Source organism: Dendropsophus ebraccatus, chromosome 3, assembly GCF_027789765.1.
Source record: "Dendropsophus ebraccatus isolate aDenEbr1 chromosome 3, aDenEbr1.pat, whole genome shotgun sequence".
In the NCBI taxonomy this organism is placed as follows: domain Eukaryota; kingdom Metazoa; phylum Chordata; class Amphibia; order Anura; family Hylidae; genus Dendropsophus; species Dendropsophus ebraccatus.
Window position 1 is genome coordinate 33,869,353 of NC_091456.1, and position 18,843 is coordinate 33,888,195.

The 18,843-nt window shown below is 40.7% G+C and overlaps 1 protein-coding gene across 3 annotated transcripts in view; it reads right to left on the minus strand.

The window, feature by feature from the left end:
• FAM222A (family with sequence similarity 222 member A) overlaps positions 1-18,843 on the minus strand; it is an 84,436-nt gene that overhangs the window by 17,639 nt on the left and 47,954 nt on the right. Inside the window, exons 1-2 of one of the 3 annotated variants that reach the window (XM_069961361.1) lie at positions 18,613-18,675; positions 14,010-14,130 (exon numbers count right to left, since the gene is read on the minus strand). In XM_069961361.1, the coding sequence (XP_069817462.1) occupies positions 14,010-14,091 (82 nt within the window). In that variant the 5' untranslated portion in view covers positions 14,092-14,130; positions 18,613-18,675. Of the gene's footprint in view, positions 1-6,503; positions 6,618-14,009; positions 14,131-18,612; positions 18,676-18,843 lie in introns of those variants that run through there. The other 2 variants (XM_069961360.1, XM_069961362.1) reach the window with 2 other exon arrangements.

Below are 18,843 nucleotides of genomic sequence, written 5' to 3' on the forward strand. Positions count from 1 at the left end.
AGTGCTGACCTCAGAGGAGATAGCCCCGTGATGTAGATGTAAAGTAACTCTTTGTTGTCCTGTTTTGGTGCCTCATCTCCCTCCACCCCTCCCCTCTCCATAGAAAACCATGATGACAGGGAGGAGAGCTTCAAACTGCTTTTCCATGATAAAAATGTATTTTTTAGCTAATAAACCCAATTACAAAGTTTCTTAAAATCGCCTGGACTATTGATTTATGCAAAAATTTTTAAACGACAGTGACTCTTTAAGGTTAAGCAGATACTTTGACATAAATGTAAATGAAGTGAAGGACATGACCTTGATGTGTCCTTACAGCTAAATACCAACTAAAAAGTTAAATAAGCAGAATGTAAATTAAATAAACAAGACAAGATCTGAAGAAGAGGTCATCCTGTGCCTTGACCTGACCTTTACCTTACTGCTCTAAACTCAAAGGCAAAAGGACATAACCTTGCAAATCTAATTGTGTGACTTTCCTTTATAGATTACCCCAGTACACATAATGACATAAATAGATAAAGTCTTGTAAAATATGAAGACTTAACATCTGGTGACATTTACCCAAAGTTAACCATACAAATATACAGTGCACAATGAGTTTTTACTCACTCAAGCTATTTGCATCTAATGCAACATCTGCGTGGAATCTGTACGTTCTCCCTATGTTTGCTTCCTTTGAGAAAGAGCGGCACTATGCAAGTGCCTAAGGTAAGGAAATTAGATAGTGAGCCCCATTGGGGACTGATGTGAATGGAAGCAGTCAGTGCAGAACATTCTGACACTATATAAGCAATGGAATGAATAAATAAATGTACCCTGGGCAATCTCACCACACCTGATGCCATGTTTAGAATTCTCGTGAACATTTCTAATCATCTGTCATCATTTTCCTTCAAGGAAGCAAAAAGTTCACTGGGGATTAAAAGTGTAAATTCATCTTTCGACAACTTACACACATACAAAAATAAAAAAATAAAAATTGAACACACAACAATAAACCGAGCACTTCTAGCTGTAGTGCAAACCTCATTAATATGGTCTATTATGGGCCAGAATTTACACAAATCTTCTCAAAAGTCAGGGGTCGTCTTATATGCCAAGTGTCGTCCTATAAAAAGTGTCGAGTGTCGTGCTAAAAAAATTCAGACTAGAAAATCTGTGGTCCCCGCATGTGGTGGAAAGAGCTCAAAAACGGCTGCATCTCCAGCACCGTATGAAGGGCAGATCAAGCTGCAGGAGTCCGGGGTATGGAAAAAAGAGACACGGTAGAGTTAAGCAGTGCCCAGAAAAAAACATCTCTTTCACCCGACTGGCCGCCCTTGTATACTAGCGGTATTATTGTACCTCCTTCTCTGTCTCAGATCTCGCTGCTGTCTGATGTTTTTTATTAACTTTTATTTGGTGTGCGTTTGAAAAGGGGTAGTCTTATACGGTGAGTATATCCCAAACTCTATATTTTAACTGGAAAAGTTGTGGGTCGTCTTATATGCCCAGTCATCCTATATGCAGGTATTACACATATCAAAAATTATTGTTTTTATATTTAAAAAAAAAAATGGGGGAAATTTATCATGGTCATTGCGCTTATTTTTAGGTGAATAATTAGATTTTCACCCATTTTTTGGTCTCAGATGTATTTATGAACCAATAAATATTTTTTAAATGCATTTTTTTTTACCCGTAATCTTAATTTGTATTCACCCAAAAATTCACATAATATAAGATTTGCGCCCAATTTATTATTTTCAAAATAAAAAAAATCCCCTTCGGGCAGGGGGTTGGGGGGATAAGAAAAGAAAAGGGAAAAATTACCACTAAATTGTTTTGGTGGCATTTTAGTTGTTGTTTGTAATTATGGTAAACCGTATAATGAAAGTAAAAAAATAGAAAAAAAAAATGTAGAGTAGGTAAGCTTTATGTAAAAAAAAATATATAAAAATTGCACAACTGGTGCAGGCTTATGAATGGTCAGTGGCAGGTGAATCTGTTTTTGCAATTTTTTGATTATTTTTACTACCAAATTTATGAATAATTTGTTAAATTACTCCTATTCTGGTGAATAAAAAACTGACGAATAGTAAGTGTTTGAAATATAAAAAAAAAATAAAAGCATAAAGCTTACCTACTCTACATTGACAAGTCTCCACTGTAAGTGATGTGACGTTTTAACTACAAACCATAAATTCCCAATTTCTGTTCTCCCATTACAAACAAGCATCTGTGGAAGCGGCACAGGTAACTTTACTGATAAATTTGCCGCACAGTGTTTGCATTGTCCTTCATTGTGTAATGGCTGTCCTTGGCTGAATACCCAAATCTCAATTAATGTGACACTAATTAGCTTTGTGACATTTGCAAAATTTTAATTAAATAAAAATCTCAATTGAGCCTTGAAGTGTGATAAAAATACTTAAAAGAGAATAAACACCCCTCCTGGACTCCTACCAACATGTTAATAGGCCTCATGCATGGTACTTGAGGGGATTGTACCTGTAGAAAAATAAGGGCATGTTCACATCTCTGCACAAAGACCTTTAGCACTAGAATAGCTTACAATGTTGATCCACATTTATAATTGGATTTGCAGCAGTTAAAGGGGTTTCCTTGCCCCTTAAAAAAAACTAAAAAAAAAACTGACCAGATGCAAACAGAACCTGGAATAAACATGACCACTTAGGTCAGTGACTGACTGCGCTGAATGTATAGGGACACCCACAGGACACTTCTGCTAGGAAGTTGCAGCAACAGAGATACTGAACAGGGAGCAAGCAGAGGGGATTATGTTTTTTTTTTATAATTTTTCTTAAAGGGGCCAAAAAAAACAAAACAAAACAAAAACCTTGTTTGCAGTGTGCTACAACAACATAGTTCTATGTAATTATGATTTAATCGTTGCATACACATCTCAAGATCGGGCACTGCTGAATGGGAATATTTTTGTTTACAAGACTACGGTATGTTCACACTTTTTGGGGCTGCTTTTTGAACCATTAATAGCTGATAAAATTAAGCAAAAGAATGAAATGATTGAAAAGAATGCATTTTAACCCATTTTTAAGACTCAAAAAAGGAACCAACTGCGTGAGAACTTTAAATACTTTAAATACTTAAAATAGCTGATCTAAAAGGGGTTATTTCAATCTTAAAAGTGTCACTGTTTTTACAAAAAACTTTTGACATTTCATGGAGACATGTCAAAAGCTTTGATCGGATCGGGAGAAGGAGCAGGGAGAGGACGCAAAAAAGAGTTAGACTTATAATGGAGCTCTATGGAGCCTGATTTTTTTCCCTAACTTAGAGCGGGGAGAGGCCTCATTGCAGCAGTCACTCTTCCGATCAGTACGGGTTTTAACACTCAGACTTGGACCAATAAAAACTTTTGAAATTTTTTCATGACATGTCAAACGTTTTCTTTGTAACGTCAGTGACACTTTAGTTCCCACTAACCACCGCATTTACCTTATGAGATGATCTTCAATATGCATCTCCATGGCTCCTATCTATAGCATGAGACTCAGCACCAGCTTACATTACACTACATCTCATTGTGGAGACAAATTGGGAAGCTTGTCTCATTGGGTATAACTATATATGAGAAACTGGGCGTTCAGAAGGCTATTCTGGTGCCAAATTCAAAATAAATGTACATTAGAGATATGCACAGTGCTATACAATAGTCTTTTATCGAAAAAAAAACATGGGAAGTACACTTTAACTTGACGGTTTTGAAAAAATCCCATTGACCCTAAAAAACACAAGTGAAGAAAGATGCCACAAACAAAAACGTGATTCTCCCAAGAACGCTATGTATGAAGCCGCCCTCACTGTTCAGTTCATTAAGCCATGGTACAGTCCCCATACAGCTGGGAGGTATAAGCAGATGTTAGACCTGCTTTATTGGTATACCTGTAGGCCCAGCAGTCAAGAACATATAAACATAGCTTAAAGGGGTTGTCCAGGGTTAGGAAAACATGGCCACTTTCTTTCAGAGACAGCACCTCCTTTGTCTTCAGTTTTGGCGCAGGTTTTGTAACTCAGTTCCATTGAAGTGATTGGAGCTTAATTGCAAACCACATCTGACCTGAAGACAAGAGCGGTGCTGTCTCTGGAAAAAAGTGGCCATGTTTTTCTAATGCTGGATAACCCCTTTAAGGAGATACACAACCTCACTTCCAGCACCTGCACATTACGTTGTATAAAACGGGATATAATTATAAGATATTTGCCTTTAGCCATGATCTTTCTTAACCAGCTGAGCGCCTCGCTGACCTTATGAAATGGCCGCCTGCAGTTCGCCTGCACAAAAGAACTTTCTGGTTCAGCAAAACAGGAAATCTGGTGCTCTCAGAAATGATCTGCTCCACTGAGCCCATTCTGGAAACATTTACATATAGATTTCCACTTTTTTTTTTTTTTTACCTGAAGCATTTTTGATAAAAGAAAAGAAAAATCCTTACTCCTCTATTACGTCTTCGAGCACTTTTAGCACCTTTATCTTTGCAGCTGTTTTTTTTTCTTTCCTCGAGGTTAGTCAGAAGTAAAACCCTATTAATTGTGTAGGGGAGAGAATAAAGGCTGCACACCAAATACATGAGGTAACCGGGACATGAAAGTCACAGTGACCCTGCGTATTACCGATCACAGTGGAAATTAAATAAAGCGGTGAAGGGAGCAGTAAATATTCACACACAAAATTCAAGAACTTCTGCTCTGCATAATGGCTTCTGACAAGGCCTCTCTGTGAGGGCTGAAGGCTGAGGCTTTCATTGAAGACTACATAATGTTAGAAGAAAACCAATGAGACTCTGGCTACTGCTTTTATATTGCGGTCTCATAAACTAGACTGAACTCGTGATCATTACAGATGAGTGACTCAATGCAATACGGCATGGAGCCGTATTATCTAACGGCGTCCGAAATGCTGGAACGCTGATCCATAGTTCTGCATCCATTGTCTTATAGGTAGCATATACAGTCGTGTTTCTAATGTCATTGAGAAGATTCTCCATTTTTTTGCAAAAAAAAAAATAGAGGGGATATTGTAGTATTTTAGGCCAGGACTCCATGGTGACCAAGGGTCACGCAACAGCACCGTAACGCGGCCGTAACACGACAGTAACGCGACCAAAATATTTAACTGTTAAAAAGTAGTCAAATTGCAGAGAAGTTGCAAGAAGGTCACAGTCACAACCAAAATGGATTTTTTTGTGACTTTCACAGCAGTTACGCACATCCAATGCTATACTATTCAGTGACATTACATATTCATGTACCATTACAGTACGATGCATGAGAAGAGTAACCCTAGCCTTATATCAGTGTGCGCTATAGCCAAGGCCGCCCTCTGGGCAGTATAAGTGATGGTCATTGGCCTAGTCCCACCTTCATATATCATCTCTCAATTGTCCCTAGCTCTTAAGGCCCTATTACATGAAGCAATTATTGTCCGTATTTGGCTGGTGATCGGCAATTACGGACGCTAATTGCTTCGTGTAGTAAAAGGCAACGATCAGCTGACATGCACGATGTCGGCTGATTGTTGTCTTTCAACATGTTGAAAGACTAACGATAACGATGGCAATGATCTGCTGCCGTCACTCCGTGTTATAGGACCGCTGCTATCTTCAATGGGCTCAATCTAAAGATTGTCCGGGGAGCCCCTCCTGAACCTCCCTCTCCCCCCCTCTCGCTGTTGGCGCGTGTAATAGTGCCGGCAGCGAGCGGGGAAAGAGGAGCAAGCGAGCCCTGACCTGACCTTACTCCTGCTGATCACCCTGTGTAATAGGGGCTTTATTCTCTCCCACCTGCACCCATAAGATATGCCCCAAATGCCTATGGTGAAATACCTATTAGGCCAGTTTCAGACCAGAGAAATACAGATGCATTTCTGTGTCTGTATTTTAACCACAAGCCTTGGTCCCTATGATAAGTTTGGACTATCAGCTCGTTCAGACCACGACTGCGGACGCAATATGGGTGCAGAAATGTTACCATATTTTGCTCTTCCTTATAGTACCTATATAAGGCATATATAGAAGTACCTTCAATTTAGTGTTAAAGGGCTCCGAAATATATAGGCACATACACCAGACAGTATTGATATCTTCAATATTCTGCTTAACAAATATATAGGCCGCTGTTTGTGGAATAGTTTATATAATTTTTTTGCTGGAAAAACCTTATGTTATCCATAACAATAGTGAGATTCAATATAGAGGCTGGACCATTGGATTGTTTATGGCCCATGATATTATTTAAGGCAAGTCTACCTATAGGAATCAGAATCTACCATATACTTATCAGGAGCAGGCTGTAGAATAAAAGAAGAGCTCCAAAAAGTAGCACTATAGCGACATCCCCCACAGATTTGCTATGAGCACAGAATTTCCTAATTTCAGTTATTATAAAAATCCCTTTAAATTTCTGCCATATGTGTATATGTAGCATAGTATATAGTATAGTTTAGTAAAAACAATGTCAGGAATGATAGAAGCAGATACCTGTATTTCTGTAATCCATCCAGGAAGCATTTTGGTTAATTTCGTGATGGTGCCTATGAGATTATCCCCAATGTGGAAGCTGCACCTTTAAACTGGTCCAGGCAGCAGACTGTGTACACATCATTTTGCATACGTCTGCTCAGCACAAACGAGGCAAGACACGTTATTAGCCCTGACTGGTGCAACAGCACAGCTTGTCATATCGTGTTATAGTCCTAGAGGCCAACACAAATCCTAAGCGAGCAGCTCAACTGACTGGTTATAAGCTATATTAACCCCTTACGTAACCAGTAAGCATGCACGATACACAAGGACACTGTAGCCATTCGCATCCAACTGAATAAAGAATCTCTTATTTGTGTTCAACCAGCATTGCTATCTACCTTCTTACAATATAATACTCAGCCTCAAACCCACAGCTAATAAATGTGAAATCTGCTAATATATGTATGTAAATGTTTCAGGAGGATGTCAGACCGGGGGAATGTGTGAGATAAAGAAGTCATGATGTGGAAAACTTTCTCCAGACTTTCTACCAGTCATCCCTATGAATAACACTACAGTCATCCCAACACTACATTTTCCCATGCTGAAACAGCAGATAACAGGGAACGATCCATTGCTTTCCAAGACACATTGACTGATCTCCTGTCCCTTTAAATATGCTGGCAGCCTTCTGCAGGCTGTTAATTTTTAGCTTTTTTTCTAAGTTGTTTTCCACTGGTCCTTTCTCAGGCACAACCCCTGACCTTTAGCGACCTTATGTTCTTTCGAACAAAAATAAACTTTTCAGGTGCACTCCACAAGGGTGCCAAATCCCTCATCCTTGCTTTTAATCCGGGACGTCGATTTACCACGTGTTTCACTCTAAATCCCATTGTAAAACCATTAAAATAAAATATGCATTTTTAACAAAATCGATGTGCCCCCCCCCTCCCCCTTCCGTCAGCGCTGAACCAGTTAACCGATGGCATGTAGGCTAAACGCCCTCTTTTAAATTACATTCTCTAACACAGCCTTGTGTCTTTAAGAGACAAATGAAATATTAATAGAGAGAATATTTGCAGATCTGTCTCTTAAATGACAGTACAGAGGGGGGTTTAAACATGCCTCCGGCGAGCCGCAGGGCCCTTCCAATCCATTTAATGCGAGAATTCTTTTTCTCTGTCTGACAGAAGCGCTGCTCTTTCTCCGCTACTGGATTGCTGACTTTGCTGCTGCTGCTGTGTCCGTCGGTAAAGAAAGGGTTAAAAAAAAATTGTTTGTTTCCCAAACACTGGTTCACCTTTCACATTTGATACTGATTCTCCTTGTCATTGTGCAATCACACAGCAGAATGCTGCTCTCCGTAATAGATACCACAAAAAAAAAACAAAAAACATATTTTATAGCCTTGGCCCATAAAAAACTTGTGATTTGTCTCTATGCAATTCATGGAATGGAGCCACTAAATTAGGCCCATATTCAGAAGCAATTATACTACAAAGAGACAAGTTTGTGGGAGCGTAGAAAATCGATGATGGGATACAGAACATTCTCCAATGGCTACAATTCTATTTGATATCTTTAAGATATATTGGATTTCAGATGCTTCTTGATTCATCAATAAACAGATGCCGGACCGGCTCAGTGGAGGAATAAAGGCATACAGTACATAAGTGACATTTAATTAAACAGAAGCCGCTCCTCTCCGTTGAACAGAGCGATACAGGAATGAATTTGGCCGGGCGGATTTGCAGATGATGATTTATATATAATTTAAATACGGCTCCTGCCGTGCACTCAGCCGCGTGAATCAGGAAAGATATGCCGGCTAGGTGGTTTATTACTCTGCATTGCCGTGGTTTCTTCTCGGGGTAGATGAAGGGGTTAAGCCTGCCCCAACCACATGCTTAGAAATGAAAACTAGTTTATCGGTGCTTCAGATTTCGATTATAATGAAAAAACAAAACAAAAGATTAATTTAGGATCTGCCAAGGAAGATGAGATCTGGAAACCGCAATGATGGACGTGCCATGAGCCACGAGGGATTGTACTATCTTATGGAAATTGCATTGCATGCCAGAGCGAGAGCTGCTGTTTGTTAGCTGCTCCTCAGGAAGGAAAGTCCTGAGATGCCTCCCCCCATGATGTTCATATATGCTAATACAGAATAGAAAAGAGGGTCTGTCTTTGTGAAACAACCACTTTAAGGTTGCATTAAACATAAAAAACCGTCAACTACTTCATTTGTTGGCCAGCAAATAGGAATGGTCAATGTGTACCCATATTCACACAACTACTAAAGGTCCCTATACGCCTTAGACTTTAGTTGGCCGGACCTGTCGCTCAGGGTGGGTTTGGCCGTCAATCTGGGGTGAATGGGGCTCTCCCAAAACAACCACCGACAGATGATGTCAGTGGTGATAGGTGTCAGGTGTGATGGAAAATCATTGTGTGGTGGTGCACTGCTGTGAGGCACGACCAGTCACTTGCTAGATGGTGCTGTGTGACTCCAGTAGTGTAGTGGGTGGTCGAGATATAGCTCAGCCAGGTGTTATGCTGTTGTGACGCCAGTGACGGTTGGGCACGCAGGTATGGAGGCACACCTGCTTTTATTTTAGTGAGGCTGGCTATGCCCTTTCCCCTGTGGTCAGTAACCTGCCCGGCTGTTTGGGGGTCCCTTGGGTGCTTATCACGGTGGTCGGTGACGCAAGGAAAGCGCAGTGGCTGTGTAGGTGCTTAGATAAGAATCACAGAGTCCCTTTACATAAACTCTTCTTTACTGCAGGAACACTTTATACAGTGATACAAAATAGACTATTGCCTTGATAACACACTTTGGACTTGACTGACAAGACTCGTGCTGAGAGCTAAAGAGGTAGAATAGCCGTGCTGGCGTGCTGAGAAGTAGAGTATAGTAGAGTTTAGTGACCTACAGCTGTGCAATAAATATGCATACAACTACTCAATATACATACTAGCGACATCTAGTGGTAAAACTTAGGTACTACTTCACTACCACTACTACTTTGAAGTACAGGCTTTTGCGAGGGGTGTAAAGAGAAGTAATACCCGTGGTGGGACACCAAAATTGTCCGATCTTTTTGTTTAGGGAGAGACAAACCACATTTAGAGCTCTCTGGCTGCAGCTCACCCCTTCCCATAGAAAATATAGGAATGCTCGGCCGGGCCAAACATTCCTGTGTATGGGGATGACAGGCGATGGTCAGTTATTGAAGGTGTATAGCAACCTTAAGTTGTGATGTATTATAATACACTGCTGAGAAATGTTTTACTGCACCTTTAACTGTGACAATCTATAATGCTTAAAGGGGTACTTTGAACAGGAGGTGTTTTATGAGTATCACTGGGGAAAGGGTGGATAAAGACAATAATATCTACTTACCTCTCCAGCTCCAGCAATGGGGCCTACTTCATGCTGCTCCAGTCCCCAGGTCTCCGGTCGCTCACATCTCAAAGAGAACTTAACATGTGACATTGGCAGGCCTGCTCAGCCATTCAGCGGTTGTAGCGAAGTCCAGCCTCTGCTGTTAAATGGCTGAGCAGGCCTGCCAATGTCACATCTCAAGTTCCCATTTAGATGTAAGTGGCTGGAACAGTGCGAATCGCGCCTCAGTGCTGGAACCGGAGAGATAAGTGGATGTTGTTGCTTTAATCTACACCCTCCCTGGTGATACTCAAAAAAGTCTCCTGCAGAGGGGTCATTTGGAGAGTGTGAGAGAACAACAAAAAATAGGGAGTCTGAGAGGCAGTGACCCAGTGGCTGTACAGTGTACACTGTTAGCTCCAACAAGTCAGCAAAACCACTGGGTAGCCATGGCCTGGAAAAATGCCATAGTAGACTGAGGAGAAGGTGTGTACTGTGAGCAAATAACACCAAGATATGCTATGTAGGAGGTTGCCTACCTTAAAGCGGTTATCCAGCGCTACAAAAACATGGCCACTTTTGCCCTCTCTTGTCTCCAGATTGGGTGTGGTTTCAAACTCAGTTCCATTGAAGTAAATGGAGTTTAATTGCAAACCACACCTGAACTGGTGAGGGGGAAAAGTGGCCATGTTTTGTAGCACTGGATAACCCCTTTAAGGTCTACATACACGTTATACTTTTATAGCTGTACCTGCGGATATTTTATCGCACTAACATATGAAATAAAGCTTGAAGATTATACACCAGAATTGGGTGAGTGCCCTTATCTTTCCTCACTATTCTTTCAAGACTGTATGTGAAGTTACGTGCATTTAAAGGAGCACCCCCAGGTGTATCGGCTATAGCCCCCAGCACGCCCAGGTTGATTCCCTGTGCCTCGATATAGAAGTAGTGCCGGTGAACCTCTACACACGTATATTATACATATAGTTAATAATATAGATTCTAAATGTATTTATACTCACTGAGTGTGAAACCTGGGCCTGTTTCGATAAACACAAAAGGGATATCCCTGTTTCTCTCCCCCATCCCCATGTTTTTCTCCCCCCTGCTTCTTTCCTGTTTCTCCCCATCCCCATGTTTCTCTCCCCCCTGCTTCTCTCCCCTGTTTCTCCCCCATCCCCATGTTTCTCTCCCCCCTGCTTCTCCCCCATCCCCATGTTTCTCTCACCCCTGCTTCTCCCCCATCCCCATGTTTCTCTCCCCCGTTTCTCCCCCATCCCCATGTTTCTCTCACCCCTGTTTCTCCCCCATCCCCATGTTTCTCTCCCCCCTGTTTCTCCCCCATCCTCATGTTTCTCTCCCCCCTGCTTCTCCCCCATCCCCATGTTTCTCTCCCCCCTGCTTCTCCCTCATCCCCATGTTTCTCTCCCCCCTGCTTCTCTCCCATCCCCCATGTTTCTCTCACCCCTGCTTATCCCCCATCCCCATGTTTCTCTCCCCCCTGCTCCTCTCCTGTTTCTCCCCCATCCCTGCTCACCTTCCTTGAGATGCTCGCCGCGGGCGCCGTCCCCCTCACCTACTGGCCCGGACGTGCTCCTCCTCCTCCTGGTCTCCCCTGATTGGAGGAGCACGTCCGGGCCAGTAGGTGAGGGGGACGGCGCCCGCGGCACACTGGTTGAAAAACACTGCTCTAGTGCACGGGAAAGGAAAGCCGAAATCTCGGACATCGCGAGATTTCGGCTTTCCTTTTCTGTGCACTAGAGTGGCGTGGCGCAAGGTATCTGTTGCTGCCGGATACCTGGGGGGCCGTAAAAGTTCGGAACGCGGGCCGCAAATGGCCCGCGGGCCGGACTTTGGACATGCCTGCTATAGGGTGTATGGGAAAGGGGGGGCAGGGGGGACAGGTGCCGGATGGAAGAGACGATGGAAGCATGAATGATCATTCAATTGTCAGTTATTGAAGGTGTATGGGGGCCTTTAGACCCATGGCAGCACAAGAGGTCCAGGCTGGCCGCCAACTTATGCAGGTAGAAATTTTTTTCTTCAACCTTAATAGACAGGATAGATAGATAGATAGATAGATAGATAGATAGATAATAGATAGATGACAATAGATAGATAGATAGATAGATAGATAGATAGATAGATAGATAGATAGACAAAAGATAGATAGATAGATAATAGATAAATAGATAGATAGATAATAGATAGATGATAGAGAGATAGACAAAAGATAGAAAGAAGATAGAAAGAAGATAGATAGAAAGATAGATAATAGATAAATAGATATATAGATAATAAATAGATAGATAGATAGATAGATAGATAGATAGATAGATAGATAGATAGATAGATGATAGATAGATAGATAGATAGATAGATAGATAGATAGGAGATAGATAGATAGATAGATAGATAGATAGATAGATAGATAGATAGATAGATAGGAGATAGATAGATAGATAGATAGATAGATAGATAGATAGGAGATAGATAGATAGATAAATAGATAGATAGATAGATAGATAATAGATAGGAGATAGATAGATAGATAGATAGATAGATAGAGTTTAATTACAGTATAGCAATTGAGGAAAATCCTGCCAGCAAAAGCCAATGTGCGATGTGGGTAGCCACATTTCCCAGTCACATCGCTGCTACTTTGTTACATAAAATAAAGCCATTCCTGTACTCCCCGCCATTACCATCACACTTTAATATTTCATGTATTTCTTTCTCCTTGGCCTGATTTATGGTGAAGTTACATGTGCTCAGATTACAGGAAGCTAAATAATATCATAGGTACTCCTTTCAAACAGTTTAACCTTCATTAGTAGCTGCCTGTCGCCGGCCGGTAATAGATGTACTGTAATTCTCCGACACGTGATGAATAGACATTACAATCAAGCCTCTTTAGTCAGGACGTTAATCTGCATTATAAACCCAGCTTGACCCAAACTCTTTTTCCTTTTTTTCTTTTTGCATGCCATAGGAATTGGTCCTTAAATCAGGGCAATGATTTACCTAAGAAATGCAAGTGACATGGGGAGTGGAGCAATATATTATTTATTAACTTCACTATAGAAGACGTTATTAACATATGTATACGCTCTTTGGTGACAGCGTATATCACCCCCGTTCGGTATGTTAAGAGTTAAAAGCGACACATAATAAAGAGAGAAGGATAAGGAGTGAAATCACCCAGAATTTAGACAAAAGAAGCTGTATTAAATAGAGGCCTATTGAAATGAGTGAAAAGGGTCTTATCAGACCCTGTCATATCTCTCACTGAGCTGGTGCCACTGGATATGGAAGACTATCTCAGCTGAAAGCTTCAGTGCTGCGTTTAGGCGGCTTAACCCCTTCAGTGCTGGCTTGAAAAAAACACATAGGGGCAGACTTATCAAACATGGTGTAAAGTGAAACTGGCCCAGTTGCCCCTAGCAACCAATCAGATTCCACCTTTCATTCCTCACAGACTCTTTGGAAAATGAAAGGTGGAATCTGATTGGTTGCTAGGGGCAACTGAGCCAGTTTCACTTTACACCATGTTTGATAAATCTCCCTCATAGTGTGCATAATATACTAAATATCCGTCAAGTTGTGTTCTCATGGGGCAGACCTTGCCACAGCGGCAAAATATGCAATATTAGTTAATAAATTGCTCCATTGGCCTATTGTTAAGGTATATCAGGGATGAGGAAGTTTCGGCCCTCCAGCTGTTGCAAAACTACAATACCCATCATGCCTGGACAGCCTTCGGCTGTCCAGGCATGATGGAAGTTGTAGTTTTGCAACAGTTGGAGGGCCAAAGCTTCCCCGTCCCTGACGCATATGCTCCTGAATAGGTTACAAAGAGTGTTTGTAATGTGTATCAATATTATAAAACATGTCTTTATTTTACATAGTTCCACCGCCATTTCTTTGGACGGACGTCATTTTGGCGCCAAAATGCGACTGGTTTATGCAAAATGCTGTTGTAATTTGCATAAAACTGACACGTTTCGGCACCAAAATGACGTCTGTCCACAAAAAATAAAATAGTGGGAACATAGCCTTAAAATAATAAAATGTAGAATAAACAGAAAAATATAATAATAATTAAAAAAAAATCATCTAATTTTTCAACTTACACTTTCGAGGCTCCAGACCCTTGTTTGAACATACAAGGTGCTTTACTGGAGGATTCTGGGTTCTTTGAAGACAGGCCAACATGGTTACAGGGACTTATGGTCACCTAGGCAGATGGTCACACTGCAAGAAGACATTAATAACATTAGTTAATACACCGCTGACCCGCTTACGTATAACATTACCGTAATCATATTCCATTCTTCAGTATGAAGAGAGAATAAAAAAACAACAACATTAGCGGCGTAAAAACATCCATCTATAAAACATAGAACCGTCCCTGGAAATTCGGAGCTGCCGGCAATTATGAGAGGCCATAATATAAAGTAGTAGGCTGGAGCAACATGATCTGTTGACAGGAAAAGTCTGCTCCATGTTACTCACAGCGAGGGGAGATTGCAGCCATCTACATCTGTGACTGTGAAAAGCCCTCTGTTACTTGCCACATCAATTATGTGGCTGCAATAAAGTCATCTATATTATAAGAATAAGCAGCTAAAATATTTACACCGGGAAGAAACCTCTTTTAGTATTAGAATATATTAAAGCTTGTTGCCTACTCTTTTATTTTCTAGGGAGTTGCACGTTTCCCTTACATAATGGTTGTGCATTTATTTAAGATCACAGTCTCCTAAAACCAATAATCCCCAGTCCATGAGTTGTCTTCTGCTTCCACATTCTTAAAGGGAATACACCGGAGAAAAAAATAGTTTAAATGAACTGGTTTCATAAAGTTATACACATTTGTGATTTACTTTTATTTACAAATCTAAAGTCTTCCAGTACTTATCAGCTGCTGTGTGTCCAGCAGGAAGTGGTGCTTTCTTTCCAATCTGACACGGTGCTCTCTGCTCACACCTCTGTCCGTGTCATGAACAGGAACTAAATTTATTTCATGTATATGGGAAACAGATCGCTGATCTCAGGGACACCAGCCAAAGATAACAGTGTCGGCTGCTGGCTACTATCCCAGGGAGCCATGCAACTAGGATTTCACTGTAATAAGTGCATTAAGTGTTATCTTTAGCTGGTCTCTCTGAGATTAGCGACCTGTTTCCCGTATGGCTCTACTAGGCATTGCCTCTGTTAGCCAGAAACCTGCTCAGCACTGATGAGGGGCAACACTCAGAAACAGCTGTCTGTGGATGGATACCTGGCCTTGGTTTTTCCCATGTCATTACATTGACTTACAGTATGGGGCCACTTAATATAGTGTTTTTGGTGGTTTCTCTACAGAAGCCACCCCTTGGCTGGGTCCTTTCTGGAGGGCTATTTGGCTAGCCGTGTGTTTTGCGACTCCCAAATAAAGGCTCCACGGGCTCTTTTTTGCATCTTACGTCAAGTATATAACATGCTGTACATGTATTAAGATCTATAGGGTATCTGTATGTTGTCCGTATCTAAAAGTTGTTCCTATCAGAATCAGAATTACTACTGTATTACGTAGTATACGTTAATGCTGTTATAGATAATTCATGTTATTCTGTCATTAGCGTAGTCGCCTCGTGTTGTCTATAAAAGAATGGTAATTCATCTTTCATACAGTGCGGGAAAATACAAATACTGGATGATTCTAAAAATGTAAGTAAAAAAGAGATGAGTGCTATTTAAGCATGCTTGGAATCAAGTGTTCAGCATTTGAATACTTGCATTTTTATCCTGACCACTGTACTAGTGAGTGTGTGAAAAGTACTGTTTGCTTTTAAATTGCCTTCTTTTAAAGTGGAATCACTAAGAAACCCCAATAGATCCAAATTCTTCACTTTGTCTTGCCTACTTTTTGGTTTATTATTTGTGATGAGCGCAACTCAAGCATGCTCGGGTCTGTCCAAACCAGAGTGTGCAGCAGCATTTGGGTACCAGTGGCTCTAGAAGTTGGATGCAGCCTGGGAAAACATGGACACAGCCATAGGCCATAGGCTGTATCAATGTTTTCCCAGATTCCCAAGACTGCATCCAACTTTTGCAGCCACTGGTCTTGAGTAGAGATGATCGAACAGCCGAAAATCTTAGGTTCTATCGAACTCGAACCTTGATAAACCTTCCCCATTTGGTTCCTGATGCCTTCCCGATTTGTGTAGACGGAGGAGACAGCCCGGGTACTGCATGGATTTCCGGGATTCAGCCTAGGTAATAGGCTGTATACCTGAATTGCATGCGGTACCTGGTCTGTCTCCTCCTTAGCCACAGACCGGGAATCAAATGCAGAAGGTTCGGCAAGGTTCGAGTTTGATAAAACCTAAGATTTTCCGTTGTTCGCATGCTCAAGTGCTCAAGAAGTGCTCATATCTAATAAGAAAGCGTTTATAAAAAAATCCTTTTTGCATTTAATTGTAAATAGAGATCTGTACTATATACAGTATATATAGATATATATATATAGAGAGAGAGAATGAAAGAGAGGAAGAGATCTGTATATATATATATATATATATATATATGACAAAGATATACTAACTACATACATTACATATTCAGAGAACATAAGTTGTCCGGAAAAACTTCTGGATAAAAACTTTATTACCTTAAAATGTCATTGTATTTATTACCTCCTGCTTAGAAGCTGTGGTATAGTAAAGAGCATATACAAACACACACACACACACACACATACTGTATATATATTATTCACACAAGTGCATAGATAAATAGATTGAAGTTGATATAATTACATTTGTTATATTAGTGTCCAGTTAAGCTGACTATTAGCAGGTTTTCCATCTATTCCCTGACAGTCACTATTAGGATAACCCTGAGAAATTTCCTTTAGAGTAAACATTTGAAGACTCTGTAATTATAGCTAAACACTCCTAAGGATCAGTGGGAGTGCATGTGATCTTTAAGTTCTTGTATCTACAACAAATACATTCTAAAGTGCACTCCTGTGAAAAGGTTAATGAGAGAATGAAATAACTGAGGCCTTGGTGCAACAAGAGAGAACTCTGCTGTGTCCATTATTAGTATTACCATTCACAGAACTTCAAGATCAATTAATGTTAAATCACCTTCTGTACTCCGTCTATATTAATGGAATGAGGAATGGAAACTCCGATGTTATATCCAACAAACACATATGATGCTCTAAATAAAAGTCAATTTTTGGAGTTTTGGAGTGTTACATTTATTCTCTCTTATATTATAGCTGACAGCCATAGTTTTTATATTAGATATAGCATTGGTCAATGGTAATAGGAAAAAAAAAGTGCAAATACCGTATACTTGACGAGTACAAGACGTTATATTAAATGGTTCAAAAATAACCCTAAACTATGTGGAACAAAAATGGTTTCATACAGTGAATGTTAGGTCATTTTCAGTTAAATAAATCAATCTATAGCAGCCAATCCTTGTCAGATCAATCAAAACAATTGTCCTGTGTATGTTCAGTTTATAAAAGGGGAATCTAAATGATTTCCTGATATGCAGTAAGTGAAGGTGATAAGAGTCTGTGATCTCGGACACCACTGACTTTCAGGATGAAAGGGTTTTCATGTTACCATGCAGAGATTTGCATTACTTAAAATATGTTTTTCCGACCTTCGAACCACCCCGTGATCTCGAGATTAGCCCCTGACTCCTTTGTTTTGAATACAGCTGCGGCTATGGAACATGACCTGTGGCTCCTATAAAAAAAAGAAAAGGAGCGAGAAACCGATCTTGAGATCGCCAGGGGGTACGGAGGTCGGACCACCCACACTCTTTTACTTGTCCCCTATCTGGATAAGTTAGTTTAAGGTGGAGCCAGGGGCTGATCTCGAGATCACCAGGGGGTACGGAGGTCGGACCCCCACTCAATATCTTACTTGTCCCCTATCCTGTAGATAAGTTAGTTTGAGGTGGGAAACCTCTTTAACTTCAATCTACAGTTCCAGAACTAGTCTCACTTATCCATTTTAAATTTTATAAAATTTAATATTGTTATTGAATATGTTGGGCCATGGGTAACTCAAGTACTTGATAGGTTGAACTATTATTGTCAGAGAGACATAGAGCAGACAGGTTAAACTTTCTTGGGTCATTGGGTTTGGTGTTCAAAGATCTTGGTTAGTGGCTCTGCAGTCATTCAATGACAGCTATATAATATGTACGGCCTGTATAGATATATAAGGGGAGATTTATCAAACATGGTGTAAAGTGAAACTGGCTCAGTTGCCCCTAGCAACCAATCAGATTCCACCTTTCATTTTCCAAAGAGTCTGTGAGGAATGAAAAGTGGAATCTGATTGGTTGCTAGGGGCAACTGAGCCAGTCTTACTTTACACCATGTTTGATAAATCTCCCCCATAGCGTCCAAATTTTTTATTTTAATAACCACTGGCAGAACTATTTGGGGGAATATAATCTTTTGGACGGGTTATAATAAAGCAATGGCACAATATCACTTACTCTAAAATAGATTATGTGGTAGCTGTTCCGATGAAATAACATATTACAGTAGTCAAGCATTAACAGCACTCTTTTCTGACACTGGCCAAACACATTATATAGCTGTCAAATAAATGACTGCATTGCCAGTAGTGAGAATCCTTAAAGGGAATCTGTCACTAGGTTTATGGTAGCCTAAAGTACTGACAGAAATGCTGAACAGATCGGTGTATTACTTACATCATCTTGTTAAGCTGTTCTCCTAATATGCAGGAGAAAAGGATTCTTGCCTCAAACCTCCCCCTGTCCTGATTGACAGTTGACTGCCTACACACAGCATCAGCAGCTGGTGGGTGGAGTTTTCTGCTTCTCATGAATATCCAGGACTACTGGGCTCATGCACATAAAGGAGAGGACTACTTATTGTCTATGTTATTAAGCAAGATATCTCTGAGTCATCATTGTTCAGCT